Raw genomic sequence first — 15285 nt, forward strand, 5'->3', positions numbered from 1 at the left:
AGGAAGGCGGCATTACAGGTGGATTTGACTCCAGCCAGGAAGCCATGGGTACTGAGTCTGGAAGACCTGAGAAAGGCTGTTGACAACAGAGTGTCATGGAGGTATCTCGTTCACACAGTTACAGTAAGCAAAAGCTGACTTTATGGCAACGAACAACAAACATAATGATCTGCCATTCTAGATGCATCTGGAAAAGTGGACTCATCTCCAGCCTCTTTCTCCCTCATTTTTAGCAGCTGAAAAAAGTCACACAGAGAAGGGGGCACACTGCGCCAGCACTGTGGCTTTATTTTACATCTTTAATTGTGCGTTCACTTGTACACCACATTAGACCATTCACATGATAAAAGACTGTATATAATGCTGTTCCCTGCGATTCCCTTTACATCTAGTAGCTGGACTCACCAGGTCCTATTTCACACTTTGTCCTGTCTAAAGAAATAATCATATCAGTTACACAGTGCTCCACAAATGTACCACTTCTTTAAAAAAAATAAGGGAGGAAAAGAAACAGAAAGTGTGTGTGTGTTTTTTAGTTTAGTACTGCTCCTGAGTGCTACAACCAGACGTGGAGACTGTGCCCTGGAATGTTAGTGGGCTGGGGCTCTACCCACAACCCGTCCTTGGTGGATTTTTCTCCAACCCTAAAGGGTGCAGGAGATGAGCTTCTACAAGATGGAGTGTTTCTCAAAGGGAATCGTCAACTCCTTCGCAGCTGGCTCATCCAAAAACCAATACAGCTTTCCAGTATGAGGTTGGACAAGAGCAGCTGGTAGTGGGTTTTCCTCATCACCTTCCAAAATGCGCTGTCCCAAGAAAAAGAAAGTTAGAAATTGATAACCTGGAACTCTATAAGTTGTACATGCTACTCAAAAGGCTGAAGACCCTGAAGGATCTGTTACCTTCCCACAACCAAATACTTCCAAAACCTAAGATTCAGAATTGTTTTACCCCCACTCCAACTCAGTGTTAATTGTTGTTATGTGCCTTCAAGTCAACTTTGACTTATGGTGACCCTATTGTAGGTTTTCTTCACCAGATTTATTCAGAGGGTTCCCATTGCCTTCCTCTGAGGCTGAAAGGGTATGACTTGCCCAAGGTCACCCAGCGGGTTTCTGTGGCTGAATGAGGATTAAAATCCTGGCATTCCAGAATCCTAGTCATGTACTCAAAACACTAATACCACATTAACTCTCTTCAGCATTAATACTGCCTTAGTATTCACTAAACTTTGAATCCGCATGGTTGGTAGGCAGCTGGGGATACAGAGGCTTGAAAGCAAATGGGGTGTGCTTTCAGTGTCCATATCTAACAATCTCCCATTATAGATGCAGAAAGGGTTGTCCAATTTTTAAAAGATACATGTGTATAAGCTGTAAGAACTTCTGCATAATAGACAATAGCTGATGAAAACTCAAAAGTAGTGTGTGGGGAGGGAGAGGCGGGACAGTGTACCTAGTGGTTTGGGCTATGGCCATCAACTTAGGTGAAGGTTATCTGAAAGACTGTATACACCCTTATGAACCAGCCTATCCTTTGCAATCTGCTGGAATGGTCCTTTTCTCTGTCCCACCACCCTCACAGATACTTCTGGTGGTTACAGAGGAGAGGGCCTTCTTTGTGGTTGCCCCCTCGCTCTGGAACTCCCTTTCTCGAGAAGTTAGGCTGGCATCCTCCCTACCTTTTTTTTGGCAGAGAAATAAATGTTTTCTGTTTTTACAAGCATTTGGTAAGTGATTAAACAGTGCAATGGATCTTGCTAATTGCTGTGTTGGGGTGTGTGTGCGCACATGTGCATGTTTTATCATTTAAGTGGGCCAGTCTACAGTATTTAAATGTAACATAATAATAAACTGTGTTTGAAATTTTGTATTTTTTGGCTTTTAAACAATGTTTTACATTGTTGTAAGCCATTTTGAGAAATCAATCTGAGGAAAAGGTGGGACAGAAATAATAATAATAAAAGAAACCAAATACAGTGGACCTTTGTTATATACTGGGGTTTGGTTCCAAGATCCCCTGTGGATAACAAAATCCGTGGATGTTCAAGTAAATATAATGACATGGCAAAATGGTGTCCCTTATAAAAAATGGAAAAATCAAGGTTTGATATTTGAAATTTATACTTTTTTGGAACATTTTCAAACCGTGGGTGCTTGAATCCGTGTATAAAAAATCCGTGTATAAGAAGGGCTGACTGTAATACACAAGTTGATTAATTTCAATAGTCAGATTTTAGAAACACATATATCTGTCCCCTCCTTCACAAAAAAATAGTATTCCAAGCTCCTTGGTTATGAAGTACATGGATCATGCAACCCATAAGGCATAATCAATCAATTTCTTTATTTATATCCCACTTTTTCCCCAAGAGTAGGACTCACAATACAATAGCATTGATAGCACTGCATAAGCTTGCATCCTTAAGAGTCTCAGGCAGGACTATTCCCAAGGTTCAATATCAAATAAAATGCCAGAGCTCAAGGCAGAACACAGGATGGCAGGTAGGTCACAGGTTCAACCTCCTGACATCAATATAGGGAAGCATGGAAGTGCTATCTTTTAAACAAGCAAAGCCCTGCTATTTTAAAAGAGGAACTGCCACCATGTAGCACTTTCCCTCTAAGCAACACAAGAAAGGGCTATAATTAAGGTGCTCACAAGGGCCTCAGCATTTTTGTCTGATGATGATGTTGATGATGATTTTGCTAAGGGGGAAGTTTGTTCCTGGAAATATTAGAACAGACAGAAGAGGGCGCTTCTGTACACATTTCTTGAGCCAGAGAAGAAGCCACTGTGGGGCGTATCAGAACCTACTAGTTCTCCTCCCCTGCTTGAGAGTTAGGACACCAATGAATGAATCCCTAAAGGCCTTCCAGCAGGCCTATCCCAATTATTTTTAAAATATAAATTTTAAAGTACAGTTGACCCTCCATATCCATGGATTCTTTATCCACGGATTCAAGCATCCACGCTTGAAAGTATTCAAAAATATATAAATTCCAAAAAGCAAACTTTGATTTTGCCATTTTATACATGGGTACACCATTTTAGTATGCCATTATATTTAATGGGACTTGATTTTGGTATGCACAGGGGGTACTAGAATCAAATCCCAGCATATAGCAAGGGCCCACTGTATGATTTATTCATTTTTAATATGTACTGGTGTTATATGCTCTTTTAACTGATGTCATGTATTACTTGTTGGTTCCCATCTCAATCCATAGAGAGAGGCACATAAGAAATGGTTTTAAGATTTAAGTGGGCCAGTTTTGCAGCCCAGGGAGTTGCCCCTCCAGAAAGCAGAGGATCCAGGGAAATTTTTTTGCAGCAGTCACTTGAAGAGAAAGACATATAACTGCAAGTTACCTTTATCACAGCAGCCTTGCTATCCCCAGTGGCAACAAACACCACACTCCTCGCTGCATTCAGCACTGGGAGGGTCAGGGTGATCCGTTCTGGTGGTGGCTTTGGAGAATCACTAATGGCAGCCACTATCTTCTCCCGCTCCTGCCACAGAAAGGAGGAATCAAACATGGCAAAGGAGAGAGGAATAATAGTGGTATTACGGCACAGCTATGTTGCCTAAATGATAAGATGTTATTTCAACAAGATGCTTACTGCATCTTGGGCTGCATGCCTGCTGCAGAAATAATCCAGTTTAACACCACTTTTCCTGCTATGGCTCAATACTACAGAATACTGGGAACTGTAGTTTGTTGTGGCTCCAGAGCTTTCTGACAGAGAAGGCTAAATGTCTCACAAAACTACAAATCACATATTTCCACAGCACTGAACCATGGCAGTTAAAGTGGTGTCAAACTGGATTATTTCTGCAGTGCAGATGCAGTCAAAGAGCCTGAACAGACAGGCCAAAATAAAGCTGCTTTGGGTCACTTTGGAAGTATGCTGTTTAAATGAAGCATGTGTCCTAAGAGACCGGAAGCCATGCCAAAGCCACACTCCAGTCCTAAGGACTGTAGCACAGCTTTGGTGCAGCTTCTGGTCTCTTAAGATAAGCGTGCCATTTAAACAGCATACCTCCAAAGTGACCCGAAGCAGCTTTATTTTGGCCTGTCTGTTCGCGCCCTTACAGGCCAACTAATTTTACTTGACATCTGATGAAGTGGGCTGCAGTACACAAATATATAGGCCAAAGAGAAATGGTTAGGGTTTGAGTTGCTGCATCCTTCCTTGTTTTTGCTGCAAAAGAACAACGCGGCTATCCCCTGAAAATTCTTACAGAATATTTTGAGAACACTGCTCTTAAAACAGTAGAATATGCCATGCAACCATTTCCAACCTGTTTTCAGCATATTACTTTTTAAAAGGAAAATCATTGGCAATGTCACTACCCCCAAAATAAACTATAGGTAATATAGTCACCTATAACACATTAGTTTCCTGTTCCATGTACAGCTAGCAAGTGAGTCATGGTGCTAAATAATTACAGATGTGTACTCAACACACCCACATACTTTACTTCCTTATTTATTTTGTCTTTCTCATAAAACTGAGGCTCAAGGTGGTTTACTAAACATACACTCTATGAGGAAATGCTGTAGAAGGGTAATTTTGAATTCTCTGGTTAGTCCTCTCCCCTCTCATATCTAAGGCGTGGATATTTTTCTAGACAAGTCATAACTGGTGCAGTCCGATGCTTAAGAAAGAGGAAGAGTGCATATACAGTGCACCCTTGGCTTACGTAGGGGATCTGCTCTGAACCCCCCCCGCGTAAGCTGAATAGCGCGTAAGCTCAAGTCTCATTCGATTGAATGGGGCTCGTGGCATGGGAGAGTGCATGCACCATGGGCACACGCACAATTCATTCTCCCATCGCACGGCTTCCGCGTAAGCTGGAAGCTGCGTGTGGTGCGCCTGCCTATAGCGCAGGCACACTGTATATAGCTTGACCATGGCACAGGAAACTTCTGTAATGCATCACAAGGCCATCACTTGAGCACTGAATTTGTGACATGTAAGCAAAACTTTTTGTCCCCTCTGTTTCGTCCTTCTGACCTCTAAAGGATAAGCCACAGCTTAACCAATTAAAGGGAAGGAATGCCTTATCCTTTCCTTATCTCCAGCAGTAGCGTAGCAAGGAGTGATGCATCAACATGCCCCAAAAGAAAATGGGGAAAAATTCTGGAGGAATCCAGAGGAAAAGATGCCTAAATGTAATTTATAACTTCCTTTTTATGTAGTTCGGTACCTGCATAAGGCAATTTTTTTAAACTATGCTGCGGGAGGAGGACTCAAAATATTGGAAAACAGACTCCTCTCATTTGAGGGGATTTCTTAAAACCATATTTTCTGCCAATAAACTCCTGCAGACCCACTAACACAAAGGCAGGAAGCTTTCAAAAGTTAAACTGTGTGCTTAATAAATTAATACTCTGATTGATTAACTGGTGCAGCCAATTTTATTCTGTGGGTCTGCAAGGTGACTGCTGCTTGTTTAATTCTAGGGCTATTTTTGTTCTAGTGTACTAGTGAAATAGAAAAGAGACAGAAAAATCACTGCTATTTCCTCTAACAGTCAATTGTAGCATTCATTTACTAAATTTAAGTCCTCTTATATGAGTTTTCACATCTCCCCAAAGGCACAAATGTTGAAGCTTTGGTGTTCTGCAAATTTATGTATATTTAACTGAAATTACTGATTAGTCAGACAAAGGGCCAAAACAGATAGCTGTATAGGGGCAGTTTGATGCTGTCCCTTTGAACGCCAGATTGGGGCTGCGGTAATGGCACACTGCAGCCCCAATCCAGCTTTTTTCCAACGCAAAAAGAGGTGGTAAAATGCTGCTCCTTTTTGTGTCGAAAAAAGGGTGGCTTTTCCATTGCCGCACCACCTTTTCAGCTCTCCTGCGGCATATGAACGTTGTACAGCCAGAGCACTGCAACAATGCCTGCCATTTGGGTGAGCGGTATGATGCTGGCTTTGGGGCATCAGCGGGGCATACGGTGTCTGTATGCTATGCCTCCATGCTGTCGGGAAGCTGGTGTATTGTGCTGGTCTGTACCGCCCAAAGACAGGCAAAGATTGGGCAACCTGTCTTTAAATTGGATGATACTGAGGGCTGAAACAGATGGGGCAAAAGGAGCAGCCAGAAGCTGCTCCCATCCTGAATCAGCTCAGGACCATGGCAACTATATGCTGCACTCCTGAGGGTGCCTGCTGCTGTGGTCCCAAATGAGGTGCAGAAAGAAGTGGAAAACATTAGCTCCCTTAGGGCTGCGTTAGGCAGCCCTGGCACAGCCCCAGTGTGTCTTCAGCATGGCTTGTGGACATGTGTCATCTAATCGCCACACCCCCAAACCGTGCAGAAGGCACCTTTTTTTGCCCATTTGTTTTGGGCCTCAGTAAAGATATGTTTCAAATAGCATCAGGTTTCTACCTCAGGACAGGGATTTGTGCACCCAACATTCAAGTGTTTTAAGAGAATCAAGAATCTCTGCTAAGCATTCTTCTTCATGGCAATTGTGGGAGACTCATTTCAGGCTTCTTTAGAAATCAGCTCCTGAAAGTGATGGGTGGGCTCAAGGTGCAAGTTGGTAGGGCTAAAGTTAAGGCTTGCACTTCATCCTTTACCAGACTGCCCCCACTCTTTTTAGCCTCCCTACACCTACTTACTGTATTAATGTGATAAAGAAGGTTGACATCACTTTAAGTTCTATCGCTCAATCCCACGGAATCCTTTGATTTGTAATTTTATAAGGTCTTTAGCGTTCTCTGCCATAGAATGCTAGTGCCTCACAAAACTACAAACCAGAATTCTGTAGGATGCATCATGGCAATTAAAGTGATTTCAAACTGCATCCTCAGTCTCAAATATGCCAATTCAATAAGCTCCCTCCCTTTGCTGCTATTTTTTTAAAAAATAAATTTCAGTGTGTTGGCTTGTTCATTTCCTTTCTCTTTTTTCCCAGTCCTGGGAAAAGAGCGGGATACAAATAAATATAATAATAATAATAATAATAATAATAATAATTCTTTTTCTTTTTCTCTCTCTTTCCTTTTCTTTTTTAAAAAGGAAGCCTGGCTGAGGGATAGAGCTGACTACCAGTAAGCTCTAATCTGTTTCCGCACAGCTTACTTAGAAACCATCCCCCACAACTTCTTCAGCTCTGGGGAGGCAAGATCTCCTGCAAGAAGATGCCATATGCCCAAGAGAAGACTCACCACCGCCCCTGTGGTTGACTCACCTGTAGGAGGGGGTGATCTGGGAAAAGTGAACAGGTGTGTCCATCTGGCCCCACTCCCAAGATCAAGAGGTCGAACACAGGCATATCATCACCCTGGAAAGCCTGCAAGGCAGAGACACAACAAAGAAATGAAAAGAGCACACATATATGCCTGATTTTATACACATGCAGCCCTTCAATACACAATTAATTAGAGATCTTAAAATTAAAATAGATTATCAGCAAAGTTATAACAACGGAAGGATAGTTAAGAAATTATTTGCCTGACATAAGAAAAGCATTACAGCAGGATCCAGACAATTAATTCCTTGGAATTAATCTGCTCAAATGAGGAATAGTCTATCCTTGAATATGTTAGATCAGAGGGCCTGGTATCAGTCAAAAGATAGAGGGAGTTGTAGCCCAACAACGCCTGAAGAGTCACATACTCCCCAACCGTGTGTTTGAGCAAGAGGTTGCAAAATCTAAGCCTTGAGCTATGACTAGACAACAACCCCAGCATTCCTCACCATGGGTTATTGCTGGTTACAGCTGATAAGAGCTGCAAATCAACAACATCCCTATATGTGAGGGCTGACCTTACCTCACCCACAGTTTTCAAAAACTAAAACTCTCCAGCTGTCATGTTAGAAGAAGAAAAAAGAGTACATTTGTTTGTCCAGGGAGATGTGCATTCCAGCAGCATACCAGAATGCCCCTCAAGGGAGATTCAAACATGTGACAGAAGCACAGAACTCCTGACGCTCACATTCCTTCCCATATTTGGTTCTGTTGCCATGTGGCCAGTATTATGAGGTCATCCCCTGTATCTTGTCCACTAACCTCAACCTCATTTCAAAGGCAAAGAGAGTCGCTTCCAAGGCAACCACTACAGACCCACCTCCTTCTTGAAGTGACTTCTATCCATCTTCTATTACAAGGTAATCTATTAAGAAATGTCAAGTGCCTGGCTATTAAGAAAACCATTATGGGATATACTTCCATGTTCTTTCCTTTCAGAGGCATGTATGAGTCAAGGCTGAGTCTCTCTTACACACAGTTCTGAAATATCCCAAAACCAAAAATAAATTCATGGGTGGCTGAGATAGTGACGCTTTTGCTTTCTGAATGCACAAACTTGGTTTCATGCACACAATTATTAAAAATGTTGTATAAAATTACCTTCAAACCTCCAAAATCAAAAAACATCTGAAATCCCAAACCCCCCTGGTCCCAGTCATTTTGGATAAGGGAGACTCAACCTGTATCTGTTTGCAGCCCTCTCTACTCAGGTAATGTATGTTTAAAGAGGTACAGCAGAGCTGAGAAAAAAGTAGACTTACACACATTGTTGGACTGAAATATCCATCAGCCATACCCGGCACAGCCAGTTGAGTGTGATGATAGGAATGATGGGAACTACAGTCCAGCAACATCTGGAGGCTCACAGATTCCCCAGTTCTAAGGTATTCACTCCTAGCTGTTGGGTATACATTTGGGGTATCAAACACCTGGGAAAATACTATCCCCCATTGATACCTATATGAATTAGATGGGGTGAGGATTGTGAAGCCCTCCAGATGTTGTTGAATTGTACTTCCTAGCAGCCCTAGCCAGTGGGCAAGAATGCTAGGAGTTCCAGTCCAACTGCATCTGGAGGGCCACATAACACCTATCTCTGAATTAGAAAATCCAAACTATCTTCCCAGAGGATGGCAAAAGCACAGCTCAGAATTTCCATCTCATACTGGCTATTAAGGCAACCATTTTGAGGTATACTTCACAGTCCTTCTAAGTGGAATATACGACAACAGTCCCTTTTCAGGCTTGATCTGGAAATACTGTTAAGTACTATAAGATTTCACTATTAGAGACCAAGTTTACCTCAAAGAGACACACACACGCTTCCAGTCATACCTCTTTCAGCTTCACGGCATAATCTGCAGCTGCTTCTTCTACAGTTAGTGAAGGGTTGATAACAACAATTTGGTCCTCAGGTACAGCAAGTTTGGGAAGGAGATATGTCTGAAACAAATAAATACAAGTCACATTAGAGTAATTGAAGAAGAAACCATAACAGACTCTAGTCTCTGATATTCTTTCAGGCTATATTTCAGAGGAAGGAACTGGCAAAAGAACCTGAGCCTTCCTTGCCTAAGAAAGCCCTATGAAATTCCTGGGGTTGCCATAAGTTGACAGGTGACTTGTAGGTGCATGCACACATAGGTGCTACTGGATTCCAGGTTTGCACTCTTCCATGACACAATGAATAGCTGCCAGGAGACCAGAGATTCCAGCAAAGAACAGGAGAGACCACATATGACTGAAGAACCCTTAAGCAGCAAGTGGAGAATGCAGAAAGCCTCCACCAGCCATTCATTCACTCACTTGGGGCCTCTGCTTTTACTGTTCTGGCTTCCTGATGGAATGAACCTCCCTGTTTGTTCCATGTAGAGTTACTGGGGCTTTCCCAAAGAATGCTGAACTGGATAAGCTTTGGTCTGTTCCAGAAAGGCATTTCTAAGCAAGATGAGAACGCCTTAACTGTTAAGGAGCTCCTAAGCTGAACTTCTTCATATATATATATATATATATATAGAGAGAGAGAGAGAGAGAGAGTGCAGACCTTTCTCTCTCTCTCTATACATATATATATATATGAAACCGACATTCTGTGTGTGTGTCTATGTATAGGGAAAGATATGAAGCTGACCCCCCCCCACCTCTATATAGCAGCATCTCCCTCCCTGTGTGTGCATGTTTATATATGTGTGTCTGGGTGTGTGTGTGTGTGTGTGTGTGTATACACACTGGAACCAGACGCCTCCCGCTGTGTGTGTGGAGAGAGAGAGAGAGAGAGAGAGAGAGAGATGAGGTTGACCTCCTCCTCTCTCTCACTCTTTCTCTCTAAGTCGACCTTCTTTTCTTCTCTCTGTGGAAAGCACACTTTAGCAGACCTCTTACTCTCTCGTACACACACACACACAGATGCTACTTCATACATATAAACATATATATATATATATATATATATATATATATATATATATAGAGAGAGAGAGAGAGAGAGAGAGAGCTTGATGCCTCTCTCTCTCTCTCTCAGGGGGCCTCCCTGGGGCTGCTAAGGTTTGCTTCCCCATCCCTCTCTCTCTCTGCAGAGAGAGCACCCAGCAGAGGTCTTCAGTTTCGAAAGAGGGCCCTGTGTCCCCTGGGAAAGGCTGCCCCGGAGGGGAGGACCTTGTAGGCGCCGTAGTTGCTGTCTGGGTGCCCGAGGGGGACGCGGCGCTCGTCGACGAAGGCCAGGAGCCAGCGGGCGGGCTCTGCGGCGGCGGAGGGCAGCTCCTGGGCCAGGAGGCGGACCAGGCTGCCCCCGGAGAGGCCCAGAGAGAAGCGGGGGCCCGACTGCGCCTCCCGCTGGGAGACCAGCTGCGCCAGGGCGGAGCCCAGCTCCTGCGGGGAAGGGAACACCGACACCTGCGGGGAAGGAGCAGGAGCAGGCGGCGGCGGCGGCGGCGGCTGCGAGGAAGGCCCGCGCCGAGGCGCCGAGGACGAGCCGGGCATGGCGGGCGAGGAGGAGGAGGACAGGCAGCAGCAGCAGCGGCCGAGGGGAACGGAAGGGCCTGGCCGCGGGGCCCGGGGGACGCATGGCGGGGAGGGACAGGGCCGGGCGGAAGTGGCGGAGGAAGCCGAGGGGGACCGGGCGGAAGGGAAAAAGGAAGGACGGCCCCTGAGAGAGAGTCCTCCAGGCAGGAAGGGAGCCACGGACGCCCCCTAGTGGCAGGGAGGACCTCCGCAGGGACAACAGCGCCGCCAGGGCAGCAGCAGAGGCCAGGACTGGGAAATGGAGGACCTTCGGGGGAAATGGAGGACCTGGCCACAACAAATTACCCATAAACATAATTGTGTCTATTACCTTACATTATATATGTGTATTGTGTATATTATTTATTATGTATATACTGTATTATATAATACACATAATTACATTACATATAAATTATATAAAATTATATACATTACATATAATATACATATATATATATATATACACACACACATACATAAACATACATACACATAAAAATTCTATATGCATTATTATTATTATTATTATTGTAAAGGTACCAATCAGGAGAAACAAACAAACTAAGTCCATGATCCAAGATGGCTTTTTATTTTGCATGCAAATGAACACAGGGGAATCATTTCTACCAAACTGTGCCCCCGGACAAAGTGTAGAGCAGCCTTTTATACAGAAGACAGTGCTTAAGCTTTGGGCACCCTCCTTCTGAACTTTCAATAACCCAAATTAAAAAAGTGTGTTCTTAACATTTAATGAGGATGAAACTCTATGTCTTATCACCGAAGACTGATTTATCTCCCTCCCTGTCTGGGTCAGCTTGGCCTTGACTCGCAGGTGCACTGTCATTGTGCCAAAACTCAGAAAGGGGAAGGTGGGCAGAGAAAGTAAGGTGGAGAAGGGGGGGCAACCCAGCCAAAGGAAGAGCAGCGAGAGAGAGGGGGGTTTATCAAACCCTAACATTATTATTATTAAGCTTTATACAGTGCTGTGAATGTACACAGCGCTATACACATACAATCGGTTAAAACAGGTAAAATAAACCTGCCTATGGCATACATTCTACAGAAATAAATGATATGAATTGCACAAACACACACATGTAATCTATATACATAAATTGATATACACATTCTGTATAAAATACACACACACACATAGGTTTAGATAGATAGTAATTAAAATATATAAATTTTATTAGATAAATTCATTTCATATGGTTTCTTTACAGCTATATTACATGTGTGTATTGGATGCCTTCAAGTCATTTCCAACTTATGATGACCCAAAGGCAAACCAATCGTGAGGTTTTCTTGGCGTGTTTCTTCAGAGGGTTTGCCATTGCCTTCCCCTGAGGCTGAGACTTGCCCAAAGTCACCTACTGGGTTTGATGGCTGAGCCAGGATTCGAACCCTAGTCTCTAGAGTTGTAGTTCAGTGCTCAAACCACTGCATCAGACTGGTTCCTTATATAACATATACTGTATTTTATTACGTACTCCACCAAAATTTTCTGATGTACTCATGTTCATTAAAATGCCTTGTTGGCTCGCAATAGACTTCACTTGTCCATTGTGCTGAAATTAAGGGGAAAGCCCTTCCAAGGTTTGCATTGTGTCCTCTTGCTGTCCTTTTCCCTCCAGGAAACAAACGCACCCTGAGCTTTCTGGGCAAGCCTTGTCTGCTGCTGCTGCTGCTAGGAAAAAGGGACTCTATGAGTGTTCATCCTATCCCTCTATTTGCAGCAAGGATAGGGTTAGGGTTAGGTCTACAAAGAGGCCTGTGGCTTCACAGGAATGGAGACATTGGATTGCAAAAGAGGGATTCTTGTTGATATGCAAATAGACTTTAGATTTCTTGGACTTTGCCCAAGTGCCCCATGGCCAGAGGAGGAGGGGGCCGCCTGCTAAAGATACCCTCCCCATACCATCTTAACTAAGGAGAGAAACAACAAAATGCAGACATCTTACTAACATCTAAAATGTTTCTCCTGTTTGGTATGTAACATCTTACCTTATGAAGAAGGCACTGGAGCTTCAAAAGCTTGTAACAAAGCTTCCTGTTAATTTAATGCTGGGCTGTTGAAGTGCACAGCCAAAAAACCCTTTAAAAATCCTCACTTCTGCATTGGTGGAGATGGAATACACAGTTCTGATAGTGACATGTCTGTCTCACAAGGGAGCACAAAAGAGTCACAGGGGAAAAAACACACACAAGTCTTGTACTTCCACTTCATCCTCCTGTATTTCACTGTATTAATTTATTGAGAGTATTTATACCCCATAAGGGCTCTCAGAGTGGCTTACAAATGGTTAATTAGAGGGATCCTTGCCCTCAGGCTTATTCCAGCCTAAAAAGACATGACACAAAAGGAGAAGGGAATGGCAGTGGGGAAGGGAATAGGAACGTTGGGTACTTACCGTGACACGTTCATTTCCTGCAGAGAAGGGTCCTGGCATCCTGTAATCTGGGTTTAGCTCCTCCTATTTGCTCCTGTAGGCAGGGACAATAAACAAAAGACCGGCCCCTATATAGGGAGGAGCTAGCCCCCCTGAGCCTCAGTCAATAACAAGCCAAGCGACTAGTAAAGTAATCAAGGAACTGAACTTCAGTAACCTCAGCTAAGGGTTAACTAGAACACCTTAGAAAAAACTAGTCCAAGAACAACAAGAACTCAGAATACCAATCCAGCAACAACAAGAAGAAGGCAGGTCCACCAAGAGTCAGGCAGGGTCGGAGGCCGCAGGCAGCACCCGGGTGGGCAGGATGCCAGGACCCTTCTCTGCAGGAAATGAACGTGTCACGGTAAGTACCCAACGTTCCTTTTCCCAGCAGAGAGGGTCCTGTCCTCCTGTAATCTGGGATTTACACAAAAAGCCCTCTTGAACTGGGAGGGAGGTGCTGCTCAGGAGACTGTGGCCCCCGACCCAATCTGTTGGAGGATCCTCCTTTTAAATGACGCCTCTGCGGACTGAGACACGTCCAGTTTGTATGTATTCTGAAGGTCAAAGGTGACTTTCATGTGGCCACCCTGCAAATATCTGACAGGGAGCGCTAGTGGTCAAGACCGCAGGGGTAGATGCACTCCTGGTTGAGTGCACCATCAACCCCTCGGGGGTGGAGTGAGGTCAAGAGCATAGCTCTTTTGAATTCAAGACCGCCTGATTCACTTACTCAGAGCGAGACTGGTACCTTGCACCCCAAAGAGCCCAGGTGAAAGGAGAAGAAACATCTCAGATGACCTAAGGTTGAAGCCTCTTGATGTAGATTTTGAGGGCTCTGCACACATCCAATGTGTGCCAGGTCTTTTCCAAGTCCTTCTTAGGATCGGGGGCAGAATGAAGGCAGGAAATGTCCTGTGACACCTGAAGGTTGAGTTGACCCCAGGCACACAAAGGTAGGGTCTGGACGAAGGCACACTGAGACAGGCCTAAAAATAAAACAGTCTTTACGTACCGACCAGGGCCCCAGCTCTGACACCCATCTGGCGGAGGAATGGCCGTGAGAAAGATGACCTTGAGGGAGAGGTGTTCGAGGGAAGGCCTCCCAAGGGACTTGATCGGCCCAACGTCAGAGCCTCTAAGACCGTGTTCACATCCCAGATGGAAAACGATGTCTGTGGGCAGGCCCTGTTGGAAAACTCCCCTCAACAGCCTCTAATGTGAGGATGGCTGCCATTCTAGCTCTCTCGTATGGAGCAGAAACGACGTGATGGCAGACACCTGCCTTATAACCATGTAGGTCGAGTCCCTTCTTAATGTCATCTTGGATGGACTATAGCAGGTCAGCCACTGAAAACCTGAAGCAGTTGATGAACTTGCCCAGCAGGGTATGTGATCAATCAGAATAGAATCTGATCTAATCTGGACCTATGGCAGCTTCCAGCCTACCACTGATCACCTTGTCAACTGTTTATAGCAATGAAGGTGATATTAAGGTGATTTCATTTTGTAGTAATTAAGACTTACCATCTGAAAGAGGAATGTTAATGTCTGACTTCCAATTAAAATTCAAAACAATGTGCAGTTCTTTACTGGAACATCTGTGAACCTGTGTAAAATAAGACTAATCCCATGGTTAGGCACAGAGACATTGGATTAACCTTTATCTCGCAGACATTGGAGAGTCCATGTAGAAGCATAGATGCACTCTGTGTTAACAGGGCATGTGGTCAGATTAAGTCTGATTTCATCTGAGGATGAACTAGTCTAGAGCCTTCAAAAATCAACCCAACTCCATTGCTAGCAGGCTATCCTCAACCTGTATGAAGGCTGAGGGGTCTCTCGGCTAATGAACTGCTGATTAAGGAGACATGAAATGGGAACAGGGGGCTTGGCAAGGTATCTAATTTTGAGGAGAGAGTTTTCTCCACAAAAGGGATCTGTCAAAGGAACACAAACCTAAATTTAAAATAGTAAGTGGGCCCTCAATATGTACTGGAGTTGGATTTAGGACTTTGCATGGATACCAAATCCATGGAGCTCAAGGCACATAAAATATAATCACATAGTAAAA

The 15285-nt window shown here is 44.1% G+C and overlaps 1 protein-coding gene across 1 annotated transcript; it reads right to left on the minus strand.

The window, feature by feature from the left end:
* Positions 1–263: 263 nt before the first annotated feature.
* Positions 264–10752, minus strand: PGLS (6-phosphogluconolactonase). Its single transcript, XM_042454056.1, has 5 exons — positions 10429–10752; positions 9109–9216; positions 7213–7314; positions 3373–3513; positions 264–806 (listed from the first exon to the last, which is right to left on the minus strand). Exons 1-5 carry the CDS (start codon positions 10750–10752, stop codon positions 669–671), a joined length of 813 nt encoding a protein of 270 aa, XP_042309990.1. The 3' UTR covers positions 264–668.
* Between the last annotated feature and the right edge of the window lie 4533 nt (positions 10753–15285).

This window comes from Sceloporus undulatus, chromosome 2, assembly GCF_019175285.1.
Source record: "Sceloporus undulatus isolate JIND9_A2432 ecotype Alabama chromosome 2, SceUnd_v1.1, whole genome shotgun sequence".
In the NCBI taxonomy this organism is placed as follows: domain Eukaryota; kingdom Metazoa; phylum Chordata; class Lepidosauria; order Squamata; family Phrynosomatidae; genus Sceloporus; species Sceloporus undulatus.